A 25,686-nucleotide genomic window follows, 5' to 3' on the forward strand; every position below is an offset into this window, starting at 1 on the left:
ATATAATCAGAATACTGCCATCCATAGACAGGCACACCTAGAGGACCTTACAGGAGAGCTTCTCTTCTTTTTTAACTCAGTGTGGTATAGCCACAGTAACATTGGCAAATAAAAGAGTATGTTTCCTGTTTTATGCATCACTTAATTTTGATCATCAGAGAATCCATTAACAATGTTATCTTTGTGGGTGCATCTCAAGAAATTCATATAATCTAAAGCAGATACATGGAAGTCACCTTGTTGGAGGAGAGCTTTTAATATGTTATGTCATGCTCTACTGAATAAGATTTTATTTATAATTTTTTTAAGTAATCAACAAACAGTTGACACAGCAGAATGTTATAATCTTTGCACCTTTCCATCAATTATACAACTATAAAAGTGCAATCTGCCATTGAAAATAGTCTATAAAAGTCCATCCATTATCTTCTCATATATCTGTCAATCAGCAAGCATTTATTAAATGCTATTATGTTCCAGACACTGCTCTAATTGAAGGTACAAAGAAAGGTTAAAAAAAACACAGACCCAGCTCTAAAGAAACTTGTACTCTAATATGATACCCTCAGCATGCATATATATATGTACATATATATTTCTTATTCCTCCATTCATTTCTAATTTCTTTTGTGAATTTTATTTCTCTTAATAATTCTGGGGTTTCTTTTTTCATTGATCCCTCTGGAGTCTACAGAATTAGGCACTATAGGTTTACTTTCCTTCATATGATATTTCCTAAATATACTTTGATATCTCAGTTTGACTCATTCTTTCTGTTTTCCTCTCTGATGCTTAAGCAGGGGCTATTATTGAGTCATTTCCTCTTGATATCTCTGGTAGTATACTTTTTTTTCTTGTATTCTCTCATTCCTTAACTCTTCAATCACACTCCTTACCCTAATGGGTGCCACAGCGCCCATAGTTATACTGAAGGGATTACCTTTGTCTCTTTATGTCGGAGATCACGGTGGGGCACGGGACTAGGTCTAGATGCTTTTCCATTCCCCTTTTCATCAGAAAGCTACTAATACTTCAGCCCGCCTTATTCATGCTCTATTCTCCTTTCCATCCTGTGGTTAGGTGGGAAAAAATGTCATCTCTTGCATAGTAAAAAGTGAAATCACTAAAATAATAAAGTAGGCTTGTGTCAGCAGTTGGTGATGGTTTTTTAGTCTTTTTTCTTTTAAAATAATTTCATCTGAGGCATACAATTTTTCATTTGTTTATTTGGGTTTGTGTTGGGGATGTGAAGATTGGATTTAGCTCTTTCCTGTTTGTAACAATGAAGATACTTAGTTTAACAAAATCAGGAATGTCTTGGGAACTTTAAATTACTCCAGTTATCTTGACAGGGGTTTAGGAAGATTATTCACTTACATAAATGAGCAATATGGAAATGTATTCTGAATGATTATATGTGTATAACCCACATCTAATCACCTGCCTGCACCAGGAGGGGGAAGGGAAGGGAAGGGAGGGAGGGAGATAAGTTCAGTCATATAACTTGGGAAAACTTGTCTATAAATTTGTAATTACATGTAATTGGTAAGCATGTATATATGTCTATGTGTGCATACACACACAAAATTTCATCTGGTTTCTTTTTTCTCTAAGTAGTTTAGTGTCCACCCCATTTGAGATTTCATGAAAATTGATTTCTTGGTACTTTAAAAATCGTTTTGACTCATTCAGCAAAGATTTCTTCTGGATATTCTTAGTCTGGTCCAAACAGAAGAGGATATCATCTTCTTTAGTGCCATTTTTGCCTTCTCATATAAGACATCAAATACTGAGATGATAAATTCAAAATGCAGTGAGTGCATTCATAATTACCAGGAAAAAATGCCGCAGAAATCTTGGCTTATCTATTACATTTTCTTTCTATTTGTTGTTGTTGTTGTTTTTTTAAGCTTTAGCTAGAAATGATCTCACTTCGTTGGATTACCCAGCAAACCTGCAGCCTCATTTTTCCCTTCTATTATTTTTTTCCTACTTCATTATTGCTAAAAATGGTCTGCTGTCCCTTGAAATAGGACAGCTAATTAGCACAATGCACTGAATGCCACATCTGGAGTCAGGAAGACCTGAGTTCACATCTGGCCTCCGACACTAGCTATGTGACCATAGGCAAGTTACTCCATCCCATTTACCTCAATTTCCTCATCTTGAAAATGAGCTGGAGAAAAAAATGACAAACCACTCCAGTATCTTTGCCGAGAAAACCAAGAAAGGGATGTCACGAACAGTTGGATCTGACTGAAAACAACTAAGCAGCAAGTCCCCTGTAATGTCTTGTAAATGTGTATACCAGAAGCCGATAGTTATCCTTGACTGCCATATCTCTGTGCATGACAAGAAGATAGCATATGTGAGCTGAAGCAATTTCTGTGCTTCTTTGGTTGTGGTAAATATGTTATATCAATTAAAATGCTGTAAGGAATAGTGATGATCAGAGTCAGTGCATTCTTACATTTATCCTTTTCTCATTTTTCAGGGTCAATAGCCAGCTTGAATAGTTCAGTTTGGAGCTGTGATAATTGCAAACACTGTCTTCTCATGTTTATCCCAATTTCTGTTGATTTTGACCTTTGCTCTAATAGTCAGTGGTCTAAATGCATACAGGCAGCCCTTTCAAAATGACTAAATGCTCCTTAGGTCGTCTTTCCACCACTTTAGCAGTTTTCAAATGAATAATAAAAGCTGATATTTATCTAGTACTGTGAAGTTTATCCTTCATTTTATAAGTAGCTGCTCTGTACTAGGCCATGTACCAGGACTAAAACAACCCTTTTCTTGCATTCTTTTACATATACTGTGTGTGTGTGTGTATACACACACACACACACACACACACACACACACACACACATATATATAAAATCAATTACATGTAATAACAAATTTCCACACAAGTTTTCCCAAGTTATTTGTTCAACTCTTCTCCCTCCGTCCCTCTCTCCCTTCCCTTCCTCTTCCCCATGCTAACAGGAGATTCATTCTGGGCTATACATGTACTATAATACCAAATATATTTCCATATTGTTCATTTTTGTAAGTGAGGAATCATAAAACCAAACCCACACACAGAAACCCAAATAAACAATTGAAAAATGATCTGCTTTCCTCTGCATCCCAACTCCAACAGTTCTTTCTCTGGAGGTGGAAAGCATTCTTTGTCAGAAGTCCTTCAGAATTGTCCTGGATCATTGCTTTTGCCCATAATAGCTAAGTTTATCACTGTTGTTCATTCTACAATATTACTGTTACGGTGCACAATGTTTTCCTGAAACAACCCTTTTCCTAAAAGGGTTTATATTCTGTTGGGTGAAAACAATATGCACACATTTAAGTTAAGACAAAACATATGCAAAATCAGGAATAAGGCATGGGTCTAATATGAGGACAGTTTATTGAAATAGAACCTGCATGCCAGAAGGCAAATCCAAAGGTTAGAGAAGAGTGGAGTAGGAATTCTGGAGGGATGGGGCTGACCTGGATGGGTTCGAGATAGCAAGGAGTGCTTGTGAGGAATGGAAATTCAGCCTTAGTAGCCTATGACTCAATCACTGAGATTCTGAGTTGAACCAGTGGGAAACAAGTTGTGATTCTCTTCTCAGGTACAAGAATCCCTGAGAAAGAAGTAAAAAGGAAGTGGGTGTGGGCTATGCATACAGCACAGCACATGTCCTGGTCCAGCCTAATGATGGCCAAGACTTTGGAGTCTTTGGTGCCAGGCTGGTTATTAGAATAATGAGGCATGTTCTTGTCCCAGGACTCATTCTACTGCTGAGTAAATTATCTTCCCCTAAGGTTGGGGGAAGGAGCAGAACACCAGAGAGTATCTGAGCTTTATAACAACCCTACTTTGTTCTTATGCCTCTTTTATAGATGTGAATAACTGATCTTGAGAGAAATTCGGTGACATTACCAGTGGCCAAAACTAGTGGCCAGTAGCAGGTTTAGAACTCTATATCTTTGGGAAAACTAAGTAGTATAGTGGAATGACCTTCAGGAATGGAGTCGGGTGCACCTGGGTTCAAATCTATCCTCAGACTCTTTCTAAACTGTGTGACCATGGGCAAGGGACTTAACCCCAATTGCCTAGCCCTTGCCACCCTTTTGTCTTAGAATTGATACTGAGAGAGAAGGTAAGGGTGAAAGGGAAAAAAAGAACTCTCTCTCCTATACCACACAACCCAATTCTTTTAAGAGAAAAATAATTATGACCCACCATTTGTACCTAAAGCATGATGGTTGTAGTTTAATTGGTAGTCAATTCATTGTCCCTAATTGTTCATAATGTGACCCCAAGATAGTGTCTTGATTTCTCTGAGCCTGAAATACCTCATCAATAAAGATTTTGATACTTTCCACCACACTATTGGCTTTAGTAATGCTCTCAGATTCTGGGGCAAACGAGAATGGACTGTCCATTGGTAATTTTTTTAAACAATGGTAGAACTAATAACCAAAGCAGAAAAAAATGAGCCTGTGGATCTATTTGAAGTGGGAATAAACAAGGTACTTGCTGAAAATGAAAATTAGACCTGCAAAGGTCACATTTGCTATCTTTTTGACAAATGAACTATTTCCTTTTGCCACCATCAGAGCAAATAATAGAGGGCAAAAGTGATCTTATTTTCTTATTCAAATAACCTCTCAGGTGAATCCACTTGGACTTAACTATATCTGCCTAGAGACATTGATAGACTATGGATATAACTTCCACAGATTATAAAGAATAGATTGTTGAAAGAAAATATGTTTTTATATTTAGTTGGCTTTCTAAAAATAATATTTGATTTTTCATTCTCTCAGTAATGGCATGATGGTTACCTCCTGATGTAGCCAGGGTGAAGCAGATTAGATGTGGATAAATAAAATCCAGAAGTAATCCAAAACTATGTTGATGCCATTGATTGGCTACAAGGACATTCCTAGCACATCTTATAGGGGGTCTTCCTTATTCTCTCCTGACATCTCAAGGATACACCAATGGTGCCCATAGACTGTTCATTGTTTATCCCTCTCAACTTACCACATGGCTAGCTCATTTTTTTTCATTCCTGCATTTCCTTAATGATATCATTTTCTATTGTTGTTCTTCCTATTTCCTTATGTGTGGCCACCATGTGCCTCTCCATTGCCCTCTGGGTATTATCATTTTCAGTTCATCACAGACTGTAGTGTTCTATGGCTTGCAGCCATATGATAAAAGGTTGGACTTGTTAAATGATTTCCTCTCATGAATTTGTTTCAGTCATACCATCTTTGTTGTCATTGTTTACCATTCCACTTGCCAAATAATAAAAAATAATATGAGTTTTCCCAATTTTATGCTAACTGGCTCATGAAAGAGATTTATTCAGTTTAAATGCCAGTGGATATTCTAAGGATGAACACAGGAAATAGTCATGAATAACTAGCAGGCAAAGACAACGGATAAAATATCATAAAAGCCATCCGCAAACTAAATGGACGAGGCAAGCCACTAATGAATTGCATGTTTGTCCAAATAAAGGGGAATTGTGTTTTGTTTATTATCATCTTCTGTGTCCTATCACTTCCAAATAAAGAAATTTAGTCTCACAAATATACACTTAGCTAAATACACCCAGTTCCTTGAATGATGTAATTCAACTTCGATATCAAAACAGCCAGTCTGCTAAATTTGGATGTGCAGATGATGTGCAGATGAAAAACTAAGGAGTTTTGTCATTTCCTGTATTGCGTATCTGTGGGATACATTTGTGTCTTTCTGTACTCATGGAAATAATTGTTAAGTGCAAAAATAGCAAAGCATATAACTCTAACAGGTTTTATGTTGAAATCTCTTAACTTACGTTCGTATGAATTCCTGGAATTCACCTTAGAAGCACATGTAGAATTCAAAAGAAATTATCTGTATTTACCCACAGTGTTTATATTGCTTGAACCAGTTACATTTTTTTTTTTAGTTTTTAAAACATTATTTTATTTGATCATTTTCATACATTGTTCATTTTGGAAATAGATCGTTTTCTTTTCCACCCCCACCCCCACCCCTTCCCTAGCTGACACACAATTCGTCTGGGTATCACATGTGTCCTTGCTCTGAACCCATTTCCTTGTTGTTGGTATTTGCATTAGGGCGCTCATTTAGCTTCTCTCCTCGATCATGTCCCTTCAACCTCTGTATTCAAGCAGTTGCTTTTCCTCGGTGTTTTCACTCCCTCAGTTTGTCCTCTGCTTGAGGATAGTTGTTTTTGTTTTTTTTTTTCCTCGTGGATCGCTGCAGGTTGTTCAGGGACATTGTAAAGCCATTACTGGAGAAGTCCATTACGTTCTCTTGTACCACAATGTGTCTGTCTCTGTGTACAATGTTCTCCTGGTTCTGCTCCTCTCACTCTGCATCACTTCCTGGAGGTTGTTCCAGTTCACATGGAATTCCTCCACTTTATTATTCCATTTAGCCCAATAGTATTCCATCACCAACAGATACCACAATTTGTTCAGCCATTCCCCAATCGAAGGGCATCCCCTCATTTTCCAATTTTTGGCCACCACAAAGAGCGCAGCTATGAATATTCTTGTACAAGTCTTTTTCCTTATTATCTCTTTGGGGTACAAACCCAGCAGTGCTATGGCTTAATCAAAGGGCTGACTGTGTTTTAGTGCCCTTTGGTCATAGTTCCAAATTGCCCTCCTGAATGGTTGGATCAATTCACAGCTCCACCAGCAATGCATTAATGTCCCCACTTTGCCACATCCCCTCCAGCATTCATTACTTTCCTTTGCTGTCATGTTGGCCAATCTGCTAGGTGTGAGGTGATACCTGGGAGTTGTTTTGATTTGCATCTCTCTGATTATAAGAGATCTAGAACACTTTTTCATGTGCTTATTAATAGTTTTGATTTCTTTACCAGTTACTTTTTAATAGCCTTCCTTGCCTGTAGACAAAAAGTCTAAAATATTAGTGCAAAAGGGGATTTCATGCATCATCTGGTCCAGACCCCTCATTTTAAAGGTGAGGAAGACCCATTCCTACAGAGGTGGTGATAATTTGTTCCATGTCATGCAGCAAATTAGGGACAGAGCCAAGACTCAAACCTGATCTTCCAACTCTATCCAGTGCTCTTCCTATACCAACATGCTACCCATTAATGTTTTCAGTGTGAGAGAACTAAAAGGGGTCATGGTCCTATTTTTCTTTCTCCTTTTCCCTTCAAATATAAAGATGTATGTTATGCACTCAGAAACATGCCTTCAGATAGTGAACATTTGGAAAGACACAGCATGGAACATTTAAAGTGCCTTCCCATTCACCCTGTGGGTTTGGCACAATGAATGCTTGAAGAATTTGATGGGAAAAATAAAAATATTCCTTGGCTCTCATTGACAGCTTTGGAAAAGCTGCATTGCCAAGAAAAGGAGAATGAAAATAAATTGTCCATGCTTATTAGGCAATTAGAGACCCAGGTGAATGAGCTTTTGATCTTGAAAGACTGAGCCAAGGCTAAAGAAAGATTAATGAATCTTGTAATTATACATATGAAAAGGCCAGTGTTAATGGAGGTAGAGATTAATATACTACAGGTGGAAGGTATGATCTATGACTCAGAAGTTTCTCTGGAGAGTGTGTTAAACCCTAACAAAATTAGAGCTAGAAGAGAGGAAAATAGGAGCAGGGATGATCATGAGTGAGAATAAGATCAGGGAAGAGAGAGCCTCCGAATTATCCTATTACTTTTCCCCTCCTCCATCTCCACCAGTAAGATATGATTTCTTGTAGAATGTCTACCTCTCTGTGGCTAAAAGAAGGTTTGGGAGTTTTTACCACCAAGAAATCTGGGTGGTTGAAAAAAAAGTTTAAATAGTAAGCCTATGGTCTAATGGAACAATTCAGAGTATTTGTTAGCCGCAGAGTTCCATCATGGAGAGATTACAAATGATTTGCTTTTGGAAGTCAGTTGAACCAATCAAGAGCACCAAATGGGAGAATTGCCTTTTTCCGCCTTCAATATGAATTAAATAGGACCTTCTGCATATTTAACCCTAAAATAATGAATTCCCTCTGGCAGAATTGCTACAGGTATAAGATTCACAGTTTTCCCACATATAGTTTTTGTACCCCCCCCCACATGTGAAAAAACTTTAATAGATTTAGACATCTGCAGTGGTTTTCTTTGTTAAATGTCAAGACCGTTTACTTCCTTTATAAAATTTTCCAATTAAAAAAGGGGGGAAATATTTAATTTTCATTTTATATATAGCCTTTGATGAGCTTTTTTCTTTAATCAGTTTGAATCAACTAAGCTTTTACAATTTTATTTTATTTTTTAAAGTAAGCTAATTTTAACTGAGATTCAGATGCTTTATAAAGCTTTAAAATTTACAAATAGCTTTCCTCACACGTCTCTCAGAGTAATTAGTGTAACTGTTCTTTATCATTTCAATGGATCTCAACAGTGCCTATGATATAGTCCCTCCAACAGTATAGATCACAAACTTCATGCCTTTTCCCACATGTTTGCTTTCCATGTACTCTTACAAATCCCTCAAAGACCAACTAGCATGCTGGTGGCCTTTCTCTAGTCTTTGAATATTACCTGAGTGCCAGGACAGTACTTTGTCTGTTCATCCCTTGATCTTCACTTTTTCTATATGACTTGCCCACCTCTTTCTGAGTCACCTTCTGTTTTGATCCTTTAGAGATTGTGATGTTCTGTGATTCACTGCTCCCAATTTTATCACTTGAATAATGTTGCCTTTTACAAAATGGATTTTTAATTCAGGGAGCAGTTTGGGATTGCTGGGCAGGCTATTCATTTCTGAAAAGCATCCCAATCAATTTTATTATTATTATTCCATCCTAGGCCCCATTCACTCTCCATCTGAAGTTTATCCAAGATAGCTATACCAATAAACCAACAAGTTTCCCATTCAGATATATGTCATAAACTTGGTCAATGGTCTTCAACTTTTTTCATTCCTCCCCCTTTAACAACAAAAACAACAATAAAAAAAAGTTGTAAAACCTCAGAGTAATTTAATATACTACTTACACTATTCTGTAATCATTCATTATTTAAGGCAGCATTAAAGAATTTTTAGTGTGAACTCATTGGACCAATACCACAAACTCCCAAAGTTTTTATTAATCCCGCAGTGGGAACCACTGGTCTATGTAATAGTCATTCTTCATCCATTTGGTGTTTTCTGTGTTATAGTATTAGATCAAAATTTTAAGGCATTTAAGTATTATCCCTGTTTTACTGATAAAGAAACTAAGGTACAGAGAGTATTGGAGAGATGGAAATTAAAACCTGAATTCCTGGCTTCTAGTTGTATATTCCTACAACTACATTATATTGTGGTATTAGTTCTTCACTGTCCTAATGCTGAAATATCAATAGAAATATTAGGTTGTTTTTTTTAGAATGGCTATATAGGCATTTCTCCCTTTACATAATATATATAATCATCATATTTTATATACATTTATGCTCACACAAATATATATATATATAATATATAATCTAGAGCTTCCTTGAATTACCCAAACTACTGCCTAATTTAATTTGAGTGTGTAAATGTAATAGAAGTGTCTCTAAATATATATTAATGTATAAAGTTTTAAAAACATTTTATGAAACTTATTCACAATATTTTTAAAGCTTATATGTGAAATATGCATATTTCTTCCCCACATTTCTCTATCTTTTTACTAATCATTATAGTTTTTTGCATTGTATATTTTTGTATACTCAATTATTATTTTTAAAATATTTTGTTATTGTTATATATTTATATATGTTATATAGTTATATAAAATAATATTTTATGGATGTCACACAATTTTCATATACATTCACACATATCTGTGTTACATATATAAAATTTGTTTTTTTATTATCATTTCTTTTTAAAATTTTAATTCCAAATCATCTTCCTTTCTCTAACCCCTTCCCACACCACTGAAAAAGCAAACAATGTATCAATTATACATGCCAAATCATGCAAAATATATTTCTATATTAGCCATATCTCCAAAAACAAAGCAAAATTAATAAAGAAGGCAGGAAAATTATGCTTCATTTTGCTCTCAGAGTTCATCAGTTCTTTCTGGAGGTGGATTACTCTTTTTCAGCATGAATTCTTTTGAATTATCTTAGATCATTGTATTGTTCAGAGAAACAAAATCTTTCATGGTTAATCATCATTAAACATTGCTGTTACACAATGGTTTCCTGGTTCTCCTCACTTTACTTTACATCAGTTCTTATAGGTCTTTCCTATATTCTTCCCTTCATCATTTCTTATAGTACAATAGTACTCTATCAACAGTCATGTGCTACAACTTGTTCAGCTATTATCAAACAATGAGCATCCCTTCCATATCCAATTCTTTGCTTCCACAAAAAGAACTGCAATAAATGTTTTTGTACAATAGATCTTTTTCCTTTTTCTTTTATCCCTTTGGAATACAGACCTAGTAGTGGTATTCCTGGGTCAAAGGGTATGCAGTCTTATAGCCCTTTGGGAATAGTTTCAACATGTTTTCCAGAATGATTGAATAGTTCCCTATTCTACCAACAGTTTATTAGTGTACCTATTTTCCCTCAGCAACAATCATTTCTGATATATAGGACTTAGTACTTCAGAGTTGTTTTAATTTTCCTTTCTCTGATCAATAGTGATTCAGAGCATTTTTTTCATATGACTATAGATAAATTTGATTTCTTCTTTTGAAAGCTGTCTGTTCTTATTCTTTGACCATTTATCAATTGTGGAATGCCTATTATTTTTTATAAAATTGATTCAGTTCCCCATATGTTTGAGATATGAGGCTTTTATCAGAGAAATATGCTCTAAAAAGTTTTAAGTTCCTTCATTATTTATGGTATCTTTTAGTAAAATGTAGTTTGCCTGATTATCTTGTATGTCTGTTTTTGCTTTTACTTTGACTGAGATCATGATTGCTACCCCTTGGCTTTTTTATTTCAACTCAAGCATATTAAAAGTCTCTTTCAGCCCTTTATTTTAACTCTGTATGTATTTTTCTGTTTCAAGTATGTTTCATAAACAACATATTACTGGATTCTGTTTTCTAATTCATTCAACTCTCTGGTTCCATTTTATGGGTGAGTTCATCCCATTCATATTCAGTTTTGATTACTGTGTATTTCCATTTCCCGCCATCCTTTTTAATTCTACTTATCCTTATTTCTCTTTTTATCCTGTCCCTCCTCAGAACTCTGTTCTGCGTCTAAACACTGCTTCCCCTAATCCAGCCTACTTTTTATCACTCCCCCTATATCTTTTTTCCCCTTCCCTACCTATTTCCTTATTGAGTAAGATGGATTTCTATACTCAACTGAGTGTTTTTTATATATTCTTCCTTCATTTAACTAATTCCGATAAGAGTGTTCTGTTCCCTTATGACAGATTCTAAGTGCTCCTCTCTCCCCTGGAACCATGACTCAGAACTATATATGGGCAATAGAACTGCCACTCAGCACCAGCTATACCCAGTGCCAGCACATTCCTAATCTCTTTCTCGTCAGTTGTCTGACCCCTTTACCATCTCTGGGTTGAGAATTCAACAAGCTACTACTTCCACTGCTATATCTAACAGCCACAGCTGGTATTTCTGCCATGCACCAGGCCAGCTCCTACATCATTGTTTCAGAACTCTCTTACTGACTTCTTAAGTTGTCTAAAGTTGTTTAGAAGGAACTGTTGGCAGAGTTTATCTGGGTTGCTGCCCCACTCTACCATCTTGACTCTGCCAGTATTTTCTATAACACTGTTGAAAGTAATAGTTATTTCAATATTTTTGGATTTAAATTTTATGTTTAGCTATTTTTCATAAATTACATGGGATCTATGTTCACTGTAAGGTTGAATATTTTACTTGGGTTTCTACTTCATTATGACAGATTCCAAGTGCTCCTCTCTTCCCTGGAACTGTGTTCCCCTGGAACAGGTCAAATTCCTGAATATTTTATTATTCATTTAGTTATTTTTTACTTATATCTCTTGTTGTTCATGCTAAGTTTAAAGTTATGTAATATCTCTGAAATATTTGGTATAAGTAAAGAAGCAGTTAGAGCAAGAATTCTTTAACTTAGGGATTCACGAAATTTTTCTTAAATGTTTTAATGTTATAAATTTCTTTTGTAATACTCTCTTTTATGCATCCAAAGACATTCTGGGAAGGGATCCATAGGTTTTACCAGTATTCCAAAAGAGTTCATGACACAAGAAAAGGTTAACAACCCTTGAGTGTAATTACATTAATTCCATATTAAAGATGAGTAACATTTATTAACTTTTAAACTAAATCTCAGTTATGAATTAAGTATATGTAAAGAAGATAAGTTTAGAAAAATGTATTGATGAAACATGCTACTATAATCGATGTCCCAACAAAGACCAATTAGTTCAATGATAGAAATAATTTTGAAAACAGCATGGTAAAAATGGTCATTTTATTTATGTAAAGAATAAACGTGATTCATAAAGAAAATAGAAATCTGACAAAAATAAGATGAATGGTCTTTCTATATTAGTGTTAGTAAATTTCTGTCAGGACATTCAGATTTGGAGCAGGAAAGTGCATTCTACCAAGATTTCCATCTCCCTTGGTTGTTGCTCTACTCCCTCCAATCCCCACCTCTGGCTGTTCAGACCTGCTTAATTCTTTGTTTCTTAAGTTTATAGACTGTTGGAGAGTCTTCCCATTGCAAGAGCACTGAGTTTGTCCAATGTCCCACAACAATTAATTGGTTAGAAGAAAAACCTAGAACCCAGCTTATCTTGTTTCCCTGAGATGGCAGAAATTTTACAGCCTAAAAGATTTAATTTTTCTTTATCTTTATATTTCACCTTCAGGCTCCTTATTATTGATGAGATGTTCAGATCTGCCATTGAGTTTGCTAAGTGTTGTCAAAGTATAAACTCCAAAGCAATCAGTATATGAAACTTGATTTTTCTCATTCTTTTGGAGAAAAACATTCGAGTTTCTGACCACCCTTTGTGAACAGGATGCTAATATTTTGTGTTTCCACTAGTCTGAGATTCTAAGTGAGTGACTGAAGAGACCAACTCTATTTAGGAGCCTATAAAATAGCTCTTTATACACAGAAAATTAGAGCCAGTCTTTTTGGCATCCTTCTCCATCCAGAAGGATTCTGTCTTATGAGTCAGTAATACCTGGCATATGCAGAAGACGCAGTCAGAGAAAGTAAAGCATTTTTATACAAGGTTTGAACATCACAACCTATCTCTCTGTGACTGAAAAGTGTGAATCTTCACTATCTGTTACTCACCAGCTGAAGCTTTGAGCTTTCACCATGTTCCTTGACTTCTCACACAGTAAGGGGCAATTGGTATGAGCTCCGGTGGTTGTCCTTGGTGCTCTACAGACAAAAGCAGATCAACAGTAGAGCAGTTAATTAAGCAGCTCTGACATATAATATACATAATATGGCTACACCTTGGTACTCTTTCCCTGACTTCAGACAACTGGCTTTCTCAGCAGGTTTTTTGTGTGCCTGCTTATTCATCCTTTAAGGTCTTAGACTATAACTTCTCAAAAAATGGTCCAAGATCCCTTCAGGAGATCCAAGAGATCAAAATTAATTTTCTGATCATACGAGGACATTTTTTGCCTCTTGAAATACTGCTCTGTTTTTTTTTTAATTACATAAGAACAGGAAGATGATGCCAGGGATAAAGGGTCAGGCCTGGAGTCAGAAAGACCTGACTTCAGGTCTACCCTCAAACACTTCCTAGCTGTGTGACCCTGGGCAAGTCACTTCACCTCTTTTTACCTCAGATTCCTCTTCTGTTAAGTGGGGAGAGTAATATAACTTCCCTACCAGGGTCAAATGAGATAATAATCTTATAGCACTTAGCACAGTGCCTGCCTGGCACATTGTAATTGCTATATAAGCTTAGCTATTATTATTCTCTATGAGGTCAGATTTTCTTCATACATTTCAACCAAAACAACTTATCAGAACAAATTGAATGCAGAAACAGATGAAAATTCAGCCAAACATTACAGAATTTTGCAAAAATATGTGAAACAGTGACACTCATTGTTCTAACTTTTTGTTTGGGAAAATACATTTTTCACAAGAAAATGTTTATATTAACATGTAATGATTTTATTATAATATAGTAAATATTGATAGATACGATCCATATAAATACAGGCTTTTGGGGGTCCTCAGTTTTTAATAGTGTAATGGGGTCCTGAGAACCAAAAGTTAGAGAATTGATATCTTAAACTATTCCTCCTTTCATTTCCCTCAGCTCTTATTTAGTACTGGATAGATTTAAGAGTGTGGAAACAAGAAAATGGAAAATCACTGAAATACTAGTATTATAGATATCTTAGTGTGCTTGCAAACCCCAACCTGCATTTTGGAACTCTTGTTCTCAGTTGACTAAGACATAAGACTTTTATCTTTGGACTGGCCTCATCAATTATATAAACAAAGTGACTAACTGTAAACAAGATGCTATATAGCAAAACTCTAAAGAATTTGCTTTGTCTGTCATCCTTCTGACCCTTCTCACTGCTCTAGATTAGTAGAAGGAATTCCGTAACAGAAGCCCATCTTGGATCATCTTTGTAAATGGCAGGAGCACCATATTGGGATTGTTCTCCCAAACTGAGCTAGAGATAGAATCTCAAAGGGAAGGTATTAGCATTTGGGAGAATCCAGGATAAATTGATTAACAAATTAACGAAACATTCATTAAGCACTTATATGCACAAACCATTGTCCTAAGCACTAAAACTTAGTAGTAGGTCCCTGTTCTCAAGTAGCACACATTCTAATGAGGAAGGCAATGTGGATTTCAGTTGAAAGTCAGATGGAAAAGTCACCAGAGTCTTTTGGGTGATGAAGCAATAAAGACCTGAACCAGAGTGGTTGCAGTGTCAGAGGAGAGAGGCAAGCCCAACAGATAAAATGGCCAACACCGGGAGAGAATCAATAATATTCTCCACTGAATTGTAGCCACATATTTTCTGGTCAGAGTTGTTTGAGCTAAGAAAAGCACTAAGTTATTCCAGTGTGATACTGTGATTTGGGTTTAACTTAACGTCTTGTTGGATTCAGATTAAATTTTTAATCACCTCCATGTTAAATTAATTCATTTCTACCATTTTAATGGCTCGTGAGGGTGGTGTGTTTTTCCCTAAATACAATTCTTTTACATCTTTATCTTCTGCAGAAAATCACTAAATTAAAAATATTGCCATTTTAAACTGCAGACTAAAGAGAAATTTAATTAGAAGGAAAGAAAACTGTTATGTGTTTAGAGCTTCTGTGATTTCTTTTTTCACTGCTGAATTACTAAGATTGGAGTTTGAATATTTTTATTTTAGGGGAAAATGATTTGCCTAATTAAGCTTGCCATTCAATTCCACCTGTTCTCTCTAAAATATATGGGTATACGATTATGGTTGCAAATGAATGGATAAATTAATTCAGTGGGGAATCAAAGTATTGTCTGTGACATTATTAGATATTTTTTCCCATTTAACTGCTTTGAAGACTGATATTTTACTCTAAAGAAGAAAAGCAGCAGGCCATCAAGTTTTCTTCATTAATGAACCCTGCTGTCTGTGTATAGTAATACCCTAATTTTCTATGGTTAATAATAAAAATAACTAAAAAGTATAGAGCCTTTAAAAATTGCAGACCATTTTAAATAATTTATTTCTGATCTACACTGTGGCAATAGGTTTAATTTGAAATTTTAAGTTGGCAGATAATCTAAATTTTGGATAGAAGCCCTTCTTCCCTAGTCTTAACTTTTAGCCTCAAGGGATCAAAAATAACTGATTTGATGTCTTTCTTGATCTTCTTCTGCCAAATGTGGATGACATCAAGATTAGAAGCAGTCAGTCAGGGGTAGCTGGGTAGCTCAGTGGATTGAGAGCCAGACGTAGAGATGGGAGGTCCTGAGTTCAAATTTGACCTCAGACACTTCCTAGTTGTGTGACCCTGGACAAGGCACTTGACCCCATTTGCCTTCATTTTTTTCATCTGTAAAGTGAGCTAGAAAAGGAAATGGCAAACCATTCTAATATCTCTGGAGAGTTTTGTCTGTAGGATCCTACACGTACAGTTGGAAAGGAGGTTGGGAGGCTCTGTGATCTAACTCCTTCGATTTAAAGAGAAGGAAATTTTGAGGCTACTTAAGACCCAAATAGAGTCACAAAGAGCCAGGCACTACTGAACAACAACTAGAAGACAGATGCCGTTATTTTCACCCATTTTTCAGTTGAGAAAACTGAGGCAAGCAAGAGGGTAAGAAATAATATGCCTAGGATCTTGCAGCAAGTATCTGAGGTCAAATTTGAACTCAGGTCTCCCAGTCTCCAAACCCAGTGATCCATCCACAACGATATCAGCCACCTTTACTGTGAACAACATGGTTAACTTTTCTGAATTGAGTTTCTTGTAATTGCCAGGTTCTTTGCTATGTGATTTAGCAGTTTTGCCTGTTAAATATTTTTTACAGGTAAACCAGAAACCATGCTATCCTGTCTCCAGGGGCTGGTCTTTACTTGAGATTTAACCTTCACCAGACTCTGATTTCTTGGTAAATAAGATGTGGGCACGTCCCTTGGGAGGATGACCAGATATCCTCATTATAAGGGATTATCTCATTTCTGTTAGTCAGTGTTCTAAGAGGTCTTTGGAGGATTAACAAATCCCACAATTTTGGAACTGAAAGGAACCTTAGCAGTCATTTCTTCTCATTTTATTAATGAGGAAATTGAGACTTAGAGGAAGTAAATTGTGGCCCTCGAGATTTAAAGCTAGAAGGTACCTTAAAAATCCTCTTCTTCAAATCTTAATTTTGCAAATGAAAAAGCTTGGGCTCCAAAAAGTTGGAATTAATTAAAATGCAAGAGAACCCTTTGAAAATATGAGCCAAACTTATATACTGCAGAATTCTTTGGGGTCCATGAACATAACAGAACATTACTCCATGTTTTTAAAAAAATGAATAAGAAAAAAAGTAAATGTAGAGATGCATGGGAAGATTTCAATAAATGATACAAAACGAAGTAAACAACCAGGGAAAGCACATATACATGACTACACCAATATAACTAGAAAGGACAACAACTAAATAATCAAAACTATATCCTTCAAAAGTATAATGGCCAAGCTTGTCAACACCCAAAGAAGAGAGAAGAGAAGAGAAGGAATTCCCCTCTTCTTCAGCATAAGTGAGGAGGAGTGGGAGGTTATGGTGACAAACACTGCGTATAATGGGAGACTTCTTCAGTGTTGGTTAGTTTTGCTAAACTGTTTCTTTTTTCTCTCTTTTATTTGTATATGTCTCTCTGAAGGAAGGAAAGGAGGGATATTTTTAACAATGACAACAATATTGTTATTATTATACAATATAATTATATAATAAATATGAAACAAGTAATATAATACAATATAACAATTCATACAATGCAAACAATAGCAACAACAATAATTGCTAGCAGGTATATAATGCTTTTAAGTTTACAAAGCACTTTATGTATGATAGCTGATCCTTAGAACAACCCTAGAAGGCAGAGGCAAGTAATATCCCCATTTGACATATGAGGAAACTGAGTCTGGATCAGTCAACAAAAGGGGCTGTCTATTGGGAATTGTAAGTGATTTTCAAAATTAAAGAAACTGAGGCAGCTGGGTGGCAGATACTTCCTAGCTGTGTGACCCTGAGCAAGTTGCTTAACCCCCCAATGCCTAGCCCTTACTGCGCTTCTGCCTTGGAACCAATACATAGTATTGATTCTAAGATGGAAGGTGAGGGTTTTAATTAATTAATTAAAATTTTAGGAAAAAATAAAATTAAAGAAACCAATAACAGTTTTTAAAAGAAAAGAAAAATCCTTGGAGTAATTTTGTAATTTAGAGTATGTTTCTAGAGATGAATTTTTTCCTCCAGTAATTCAAAAAAGGAGAAATAAATGATATGAATGATCACTTTTAAAAATGTGAGCAATAGGATGGCACCTATCCTGCTATATATTTTTGTGTTTGGCAGCCTCCTTAGGGACAAAAATGAACACTACAGAGTCTAAAATTTGTGATTTCAACTTGACTACTCTCAGCAATGCAATGATCTGCAATAATCCTCGAAGACTTATGAGGGGGAAGGCTATCCACCTCTAGAGAAAGAGCTGTTGAAGTCATCTTTCACATCAGGGTGTTTATGGTTTTATTTGGGGGGTTTGGTTATGTATGAGTGGGCTCTGACAACAATGACCAGTATGGAAGTGTGTTTTGCATGATAATAAAATAAAATTTGTGATTTCAAAAGTTCATGCTTGTACTATAATAAAAAATGTATTATTTGTCATCTAATCATAGAAGGTGGGGGAACTAAAAATTCTGCCTTGTCCCCCACTTATTTTCAGATCAGAAGCCTAGGGCCCAATGAAGTGCTTAACCCAGTGGCTAGGTTTCCTGACCCATAGAACTAATTGCTTTCTCTATTGTGCCATTCTGAGTGTCCTAGAAGGAATTTTGCTTCTTTCTCTACCTTACCCAGTGATTAGAGTATAATCCTCCATACCAGGACCCCAGTATATTTAACAACTACCGTTGATTGACTGGATGCCTCATTTCAGCAGCTGGGATTATTTGTTACACACTTTTCTCTTTCTAGAGTCACTTGAAATTCTTTTTCCTTTTTTTTTAATGAATCAGGATCTCCAAGCCAGATGTTTATGTCATCCTGGCTGAGACATTAATCTGCAGGAGCCTTCAAATTTAAACTACATGCTTCTTTGTCAAAGGATTTCATGTGGGTACTGATTTTTAAATACAGCATTACCATCACAATATTACTATGATGGTTACATCCAGGAAAATATGTTAGAGGGCTTATTTTTGCTGGGTTAAGTTAAATGGTTTTCAGTATCTAATTAAGTATATTGTTCAGGGGCTCTAGGCACAAAGCTAGTATATTAGCATTCATCTATCCCCGGCAGACAGGATATTTCCATATTAGAGTGGCTGCTTCTCCCACCCCAGTTTTATTCTTATCAAAAATAATTGGGAGCAGCTAGGTGGCTCAGTGGACTGAGAGGCAGACCTAGAGTCCAGCATTCAAATACTTCTTAGCTGTGTGACCCTGGACAAGTCATTTAATCAACATTGTCTATCACTCTTTTGCCTTGGAACCAATACACAGTATGATTCTGAGACAGAAGGTAAAGGTTTTAAAAAAGAAAAACAAAAATAATAGCTATTTCAAGTTTGCAACTACCCTTTAGCCCTGGTTCATTTGCAGAATCCCTCCTGTTAAGATTTCTGAATTTTTGAAGGAAGCATTTGTGTCATGTGTTGAAATCATGAAAGGAAATGTTTTCCTATCTATAAACTGTATTTTGGGGGAGAACTGTAGATGACACACAAATATTAACCAAAAAGCAAAACGAGTTGTGAAGATATTTTGGTTTTCAAACAGAAGTTTGCATTTTTATTACAATACTTAAAAGAATGGAAAACATTGCAACCAACCCTTGCATAATGACAGTGGGAAGAGTGCTGGATTGAAGAGGATCAGGGTTCAGTTCCTCTACCATATATTACCTGTGTGACCTGTGGCAAATAATTACATCTCCTTGTGCCTCAGTTTCCTTATCTGTAAAATGAGTTGGGTCAGGCTACAGGAATTTTTAAGGTCCTTTGCAGCTCTTAACTATAAGAGCCTGTGAACTTGGAGGTGTATTTTTTCATTATTGAGCATGCAGTGGAATTAGATGGCATATTTAGTTAGAATTGATGTTTATGAAAGCCATGGTCCTGCCTCTGATACTCGCTGTAGAACCACACACAAGTAACTTTCAACACCTCATTTTTCTCACTTGTAATATGAGGACAATAATTCTGTTTTGTTGCAAAACACAAATGTGATAGCATATGTGAAGCACTTTGCAAATCCTGGTGGTATTCAGTCATTTCGTTCCTGTCCAACTCCATTTGGGATTTTCATGGCAAAGCTACTGGAGCAACTTGCCATTCCTCCTCCAGCTCATTTTATATAAGGGGAAACTGAGGCAAACAGAGTGAAGTGACTTGCCCAGGGTCACAAAGTTAATAAGTGCCTGGGATCCTATTTGAAGACAGGTCTTCCTGACTCCAGGGTTAGCACTCTATCCATGGTGCTACCTAGATGTCCTTGTAAATCTAGCCCTATATAAATGCTATTATAGTATTAAATACATTATTTCTCTGGGTTTTTTTAATGTTAGCATAGTGGCTGGAGTGCTTACTTCAGGGTTCTTCCATTACTACTAAGGGTATATGGTGTCTTTTTGGAGCATCAGGGGAGTCTAGAAAAGCCAAGAGTTCACAGATTCAATAAGCCTGGCTGGTGGTGAGGGAGGTCATCCCCTTCCCCTTTGTGTACCCTTAAGGTTAAGGCTAGGATGGTGGCTAGCACCTGTCCCCAACAGACAGTAGGAACCCTGCAGAGGTTTCCAGTGGGGTCTCTTTGTACCACAATTGGAGGCATTCATGGGGTTCCAGTTTCTTATCACATTATTTGGTTGTCTTTAAGATGTGCTTGTGATATATGTATCTAGATAGCTGTGATCTTGCCGTGTCTCATTAAAGTCGTGGTAATAAGAATTCTGATGTGCTTTCTTAAGATGCTTTTTTTTTTTCCCAGGGGGAATATGTTAACAATTCCCTAAGGGAGTCTTTACTTTCAAATCAAGACTGGTTTCAGGGATAGCTGGGTAGCACAGTGGATAGAGCATCAAGCCTGGAGTCAGGGAGGACCTTGAGATCAAACCTGGCCTCAGACACTTTCTAACTGTGTGACTATTTAACTCTGTTCATCTAGCCCTTGCCCTTTTATCTTACAGTTGATACTAAGAAAGTTTGGTTTGTTTTGTTTTGTTTTTAAGACTAATTTCAAAGTAGGAAATGGGTCCCTGAGAACAGTGAAAGGAAAGAAGCACCTATTAATTAGCTTTATCCCAGTTTGGTGGAAGTAACTGATTTTATTCTGCTGAACAAAGGTATTATATTATTATTCTAGAGTGCAAAGTTTAAATTCTTTTGAGAGAAATTTCAGGATAAGAAACATGCTACCTCTCTGAATCCAGAAAGTGAACTGTTTGGAGAAGGCATAATGAAGCTGCCTGTACAGACCATACACTGCACAAGAAGATCCAGAATGAACTTTGGGGTGTGGTTGATTGAACTGAAGGGGGCTGAACACTTATGGAAGTACACTCTCATGCCAAAAGGGGACCACCCCCTAATTGGTTTTTGTCAGTACACCTAGTGATCATTGGTTGTTTTTTTCTTTTCCTTTTATCCCCAAGTTATTGTAATTTAAAAGTTGGTTATGTTTTATAAGATCCATTGGAGAGACCAGTCTTCCACAGAGACCTCAGGGAGGAATGTATATTTAGAAATCTGTTACCCTAAAAACTGAATTTCCTGGAACCCCACTTACTTCCTGTAGACAGGAATATCCTGTAGGGGATATTATTGAGTGGGGTTCCTCGTCTCAGTCTCTCTTTGCTTCTTGGGTTGTGGCCATGGTGGTAAGCGGGGGTTTTGAACAAGTTGATTAGCCATGGGCACATGGTTTTTTTATTTTGTTACCTTTTTATTCCTTTACTTCTAATGATCATTAATAAATCTCTTAAAACATAATATTTTATTATTTGAGATTAAATTTTAAATTTTACAGTATACTTTGCTCAGATGGGAGCAGTGAATCAATTTCACTTTAACATATCCAAACCATCATCTTAACTTAAAAATAAAAATCTATAGCTTCTCAGCAATGGGCTGGATGTCATGTGAGTGGAAAGCCCTTGATCATTCTTTTCCTAAATTCATAACAGTTCCAATATGGCATATAGAGCTGGTTGGTGTGACTTTAATATTGGACTATTCTTGCATCCCAAGCCAGGCATAAGTTCTCAAATACATGACTCATTCCTTAACTGTGATTACTAGCATGTAGATGATGAAATTTGATATCAGATGATAAATAGGTATTCTGCAACTGTTCTTACCTAATTTCAGGTGTAAGCCCCAACCATGACAATTTTCAAAAGTACATTTCACCTTTTTATAATAATTGAAAGAAGGAGGATAAAACGTACCTAGCCCAAACTGAATACCCATCAATCATAATGAATTATGGAAGAAATGGTAATTTAGTCATCTTAATAGCACCTCATTCCAGTTACACTCACATTAAATATTTTAAACAAGCAAAACCAACAGTTGCCTCATGTGTGATTTCAGGGCATCTGGATTATCAAGTCTTCAAAAGCCAAAAATATTTTTAGCTTTGCAATTTTTACTGCTAGAAAAATTATCTCAGTGGGACATCTTACTGGGGAAATTTTTCTTCACTTAAAGCATTAAATATTATTCAACAAGGAGTAAACATTATTCCTTATCACTTGAAGAAACCTGAATTTATAACTTACCAAAGTTATAAGTGATACAACTCACTTTCAAAGCCTTTTAACCAATTGGTCCCATCTTCAGACATTTGCACTTTTTAAAAAAAATGTTATTTCTGCTGCTTCCTGTCTCTGATAACTCTTTCATCTTTATCTCTTGCAGCTCAGTTTAATGGTAATGAGAAGAGGCAGTCTTCCCCCTCACCTTCCAGAGACAGGCGTCGACAGCTCCGAGCCCCAGGTGGAGGCTTCAAGCCTATCAAACATGGAAGCCCAGAGTTCTGTGGGATATTGGGAGAAAGAGTCGATCCTACTGTCCCACTGGAAAAGCAAATGTAAGTTCAAAGAGGAATTCCCTTTATCCTCGAGTTCTGATAACCTTTTTAACCTAACTGCTGAATTATATAATGACACAGTGGGGTTTGCAATGCAACTCTGAGAATTTCAGGACCTCCACAGCCATCACGTCCAGTCAGAAGCCCACCTGAATGGTGGTCCATCCAGCTTTTCTGGAAGAACTCCCATGAAGTACATCCCACCACCAGTTGAGGCAGCCCACTTTTTACTTTTAGTTAGTCATAATTATTCAGAGGTCAAATGTGAGATGTGATCAGTTATTTACCTACCTGATCATAGCCTTCACCCAGTTTTTTCTCATTTAACCCACTATGTGAGAGGCATCAGGACATGTTAGATATAAAGAACTGGCCTCTGAGCCTGGAAGACCCAAGTTATATCACACAGGAGTGTTGCTTAACCTCTCAGTGCCTTCGGCAAGACTCTGATACCATCCCTCAGTTATAGAGCAGAGGCTGTTCTCCATTAGGACAGGGAGTTTCCTCCATGGAAATCACCTATATAAATGAAATCACTTGTCTGATTCACCAAAACAAATCCTTTATATGGTGGAAAATGTCTTAATTATAGTCCATTTTTATACATAAAGTAATCTTTCATATATTTGTATATTCTTTACATCTAGTACATTCTCTTTTATATATCTTGTATATTTTGTGTTTTAATATATAGCATTTAATATTTTTAATATAGTACATCCTTTTTATCATAGGTGAAGAATAAGAAAAAACAATGAACCATACAACTATTCTCATTCCTTACTGCTTGTTCTAAAAATGTGTAGATTTTTATTCCATTGAACAACGTCATTCTAATAATTCTCAAAAAAAGTTTATGAGGTCATAGATTTAGAGCTGGAAAGGACCTTAGAGATATCAAGAATATTGTACAGAGGGCAGCTGGGTATATATAACTTCACAGTATATTTTATTTACCTGGATCCTTTTTATGTTGTCACTCTCCTCCATGTCTTAATTCTATACATCTGGATTTCCTTGGGAAGAAATTTCTTAAAGCAAAGTAAAACTTCATATTTCAAAAAGCTCTAGACAACTGAAAACCAGAATTTTTTGTTATCCAGTGTTCTACATGTTCCTAGAAAGGGAGACTAACACCCAACAGTAAACAATAAAACACCACCAGTAAGAACTCCAATTCCCATCCTGCTCACACATGCCTCCCCCTTCCCTGCTGCTTCTGGGTATAGTCCCAGTCTTCGGACCAAGGTGGAGAAGCCTCTAAGAGGGGCTTCCAACTCCAGTGTGGAGGCTCCCCAGTGGAAATCCTAGCCCAAAACTGACTCATCACCCTGAGCCAGATACTGTCACTGTGCTCAGTCTACCCTGAGGGACTGTTATAGCCCAGAGGACATAGGAACCCGTGGATTGGTTGCTTAGAGCTCAGAAATAAGTCATATTGTGTACACATAGACATCACTCCATGGTTTATTTACCCTTCAATGAGACCAGAGGCTCATAGGGGACTCCTGAAGCCCTACCAGCATCCCCAGTCCCAGCCTTGGGCTACTCACTCTTCTTGGGCTGTATTGGTCACCCATCACCCAGCTGGGTCTTTGCCTGAAACCAGCACTAAATGGGAGCTTCATGCCTCAGAGCAAGAGTTCTTGGCTTTTCACATCTTAGACTGACCCCTATGGAAGTCTTATTAAGATCTGTGGGTCTTCTGCCTTAGAACCAATACCCAATATTGATTCTAAGACAGAATGTAAGGGTTTCTTTAAAAAAAAATCTGTGGACCCCACCACCGAGAGTCATATTTTTTAAATGCATAAAATAAAACAGAAAGTCCAGGATCTAATCACTGAAGAAAAGGATGTCAGTACTTCAGGATATCAGGAGGATATAAAGAGATTTTATTATACTAGCTAATCATTAACATCTTAGGAAGTGTGAAGTCCTGGATAGATTGAATTAGAAGTACTGATAGATTCCCCATCAGCACAATTCCGAGTCATCTATAAAATTTATCAGTTTAAGCGAGTGCCAGGCAGGTGCTATGTGTGGGGAAGCCCCTCTCAGAAAAGAGGCAAAAAGATTTTCTTTCTCATCCTCCCTACTCCATCCCCCAATGACCATGTTGCCTTTTTCTTTTTAATTTTTTAAATTAAAAGTGCTTTTTTAAATTAAAAACTTGTACTAAATATTGGTTCCAATACAGAAGAGTGGAAAGGGCATGTGCAGTTAAGTGACTTGCCTAAGATCACAAAGTCTTCAGGTACTTCTTAGTACCTGAGACCAGATCTGAACCCAGCATCTTCTCTCTCTGTGCCTGGCTGTCAGAGCTTCCTAGCTGCCCCAAGCATGTTGCTTTTAAGCACAACTACATAACCAGTAGGACACATAGCATCCAGAAGGAAGTGGAGACGCATTCTCCAAATAAGCCTGGATACAGCGAGTCAGTCAGGTACTTGAGAGAGGAAATGGCTTCTAGTAGTGGGACCTCTTGCAACAGAAAAGAGAGCTGACTATGGACTTGAGAGAGCTAGCCTTGGACATTGGGAAGAAAAAGCAGACCTTAAGACCCCAACTGAGCAACTCATACAGAATAGAGCTGCTTCACAATTCCATAAAGAGATGAAGGACTGCTGACCATTTAGTAACAGAATTGTGAGTTGCACTGGACTTGTGCATTTCCTTTATGTACATCACTAATATTGTAGGAAAACATAGTGAAAGCTCACAAATTTATGAGAGGGAATTTTTTCTGTCTATTATGTCTACTACCTGATTGTTAGGGGAAAGTACACCAGTGAGGGCTTGTAAGCTATAAATCAACCTGGAACCTGAGGCAGCAGGCATCTGGGGATCCAAACCTGAAGTACAAATCTCTTATTACATAGA

At 36.6% G+C, this 25,686-nt stretch overlaps 1 protein-coding gene across 1 annotated transcript in view; it reads left to right on the plus strand.

Moving 5' to 3' along the window:
• Positions 1-25,686, plus strand: part of SHB (SH2 domain containing adaptor protein B) — a 347,704-nt gene that overhangs the window by 221,700 nt on the left and 100,318 nt on the right. The window contains exon 4 of the mRNA XM_001363850.4: positions 22,632-22,803. Coding sequence (XP_001363887.2) covers positions 22,632-22,803 — 172 coding nt within the window. The remainder of the gene's footprint in view (positions 1-22,631; positions 22,804-25,686) is intronic.

Source organism: Monodelphis domestica, chromosome 7 (assembly GCF_027887165.1).
Source record: "Monodelphis domestica isolate mMonDom1 chromosome 7, mMonDom1.pri, whole genome shotgun sequence".
In the NCBI taxonomy this organism is placed as follows: domain Eukaryota; kingdom Metazoa; phylum Chordata; class Mammalia; order Didelphimorphia; family Didelphidae; genus Monodelphis; species Monodelphis domestica.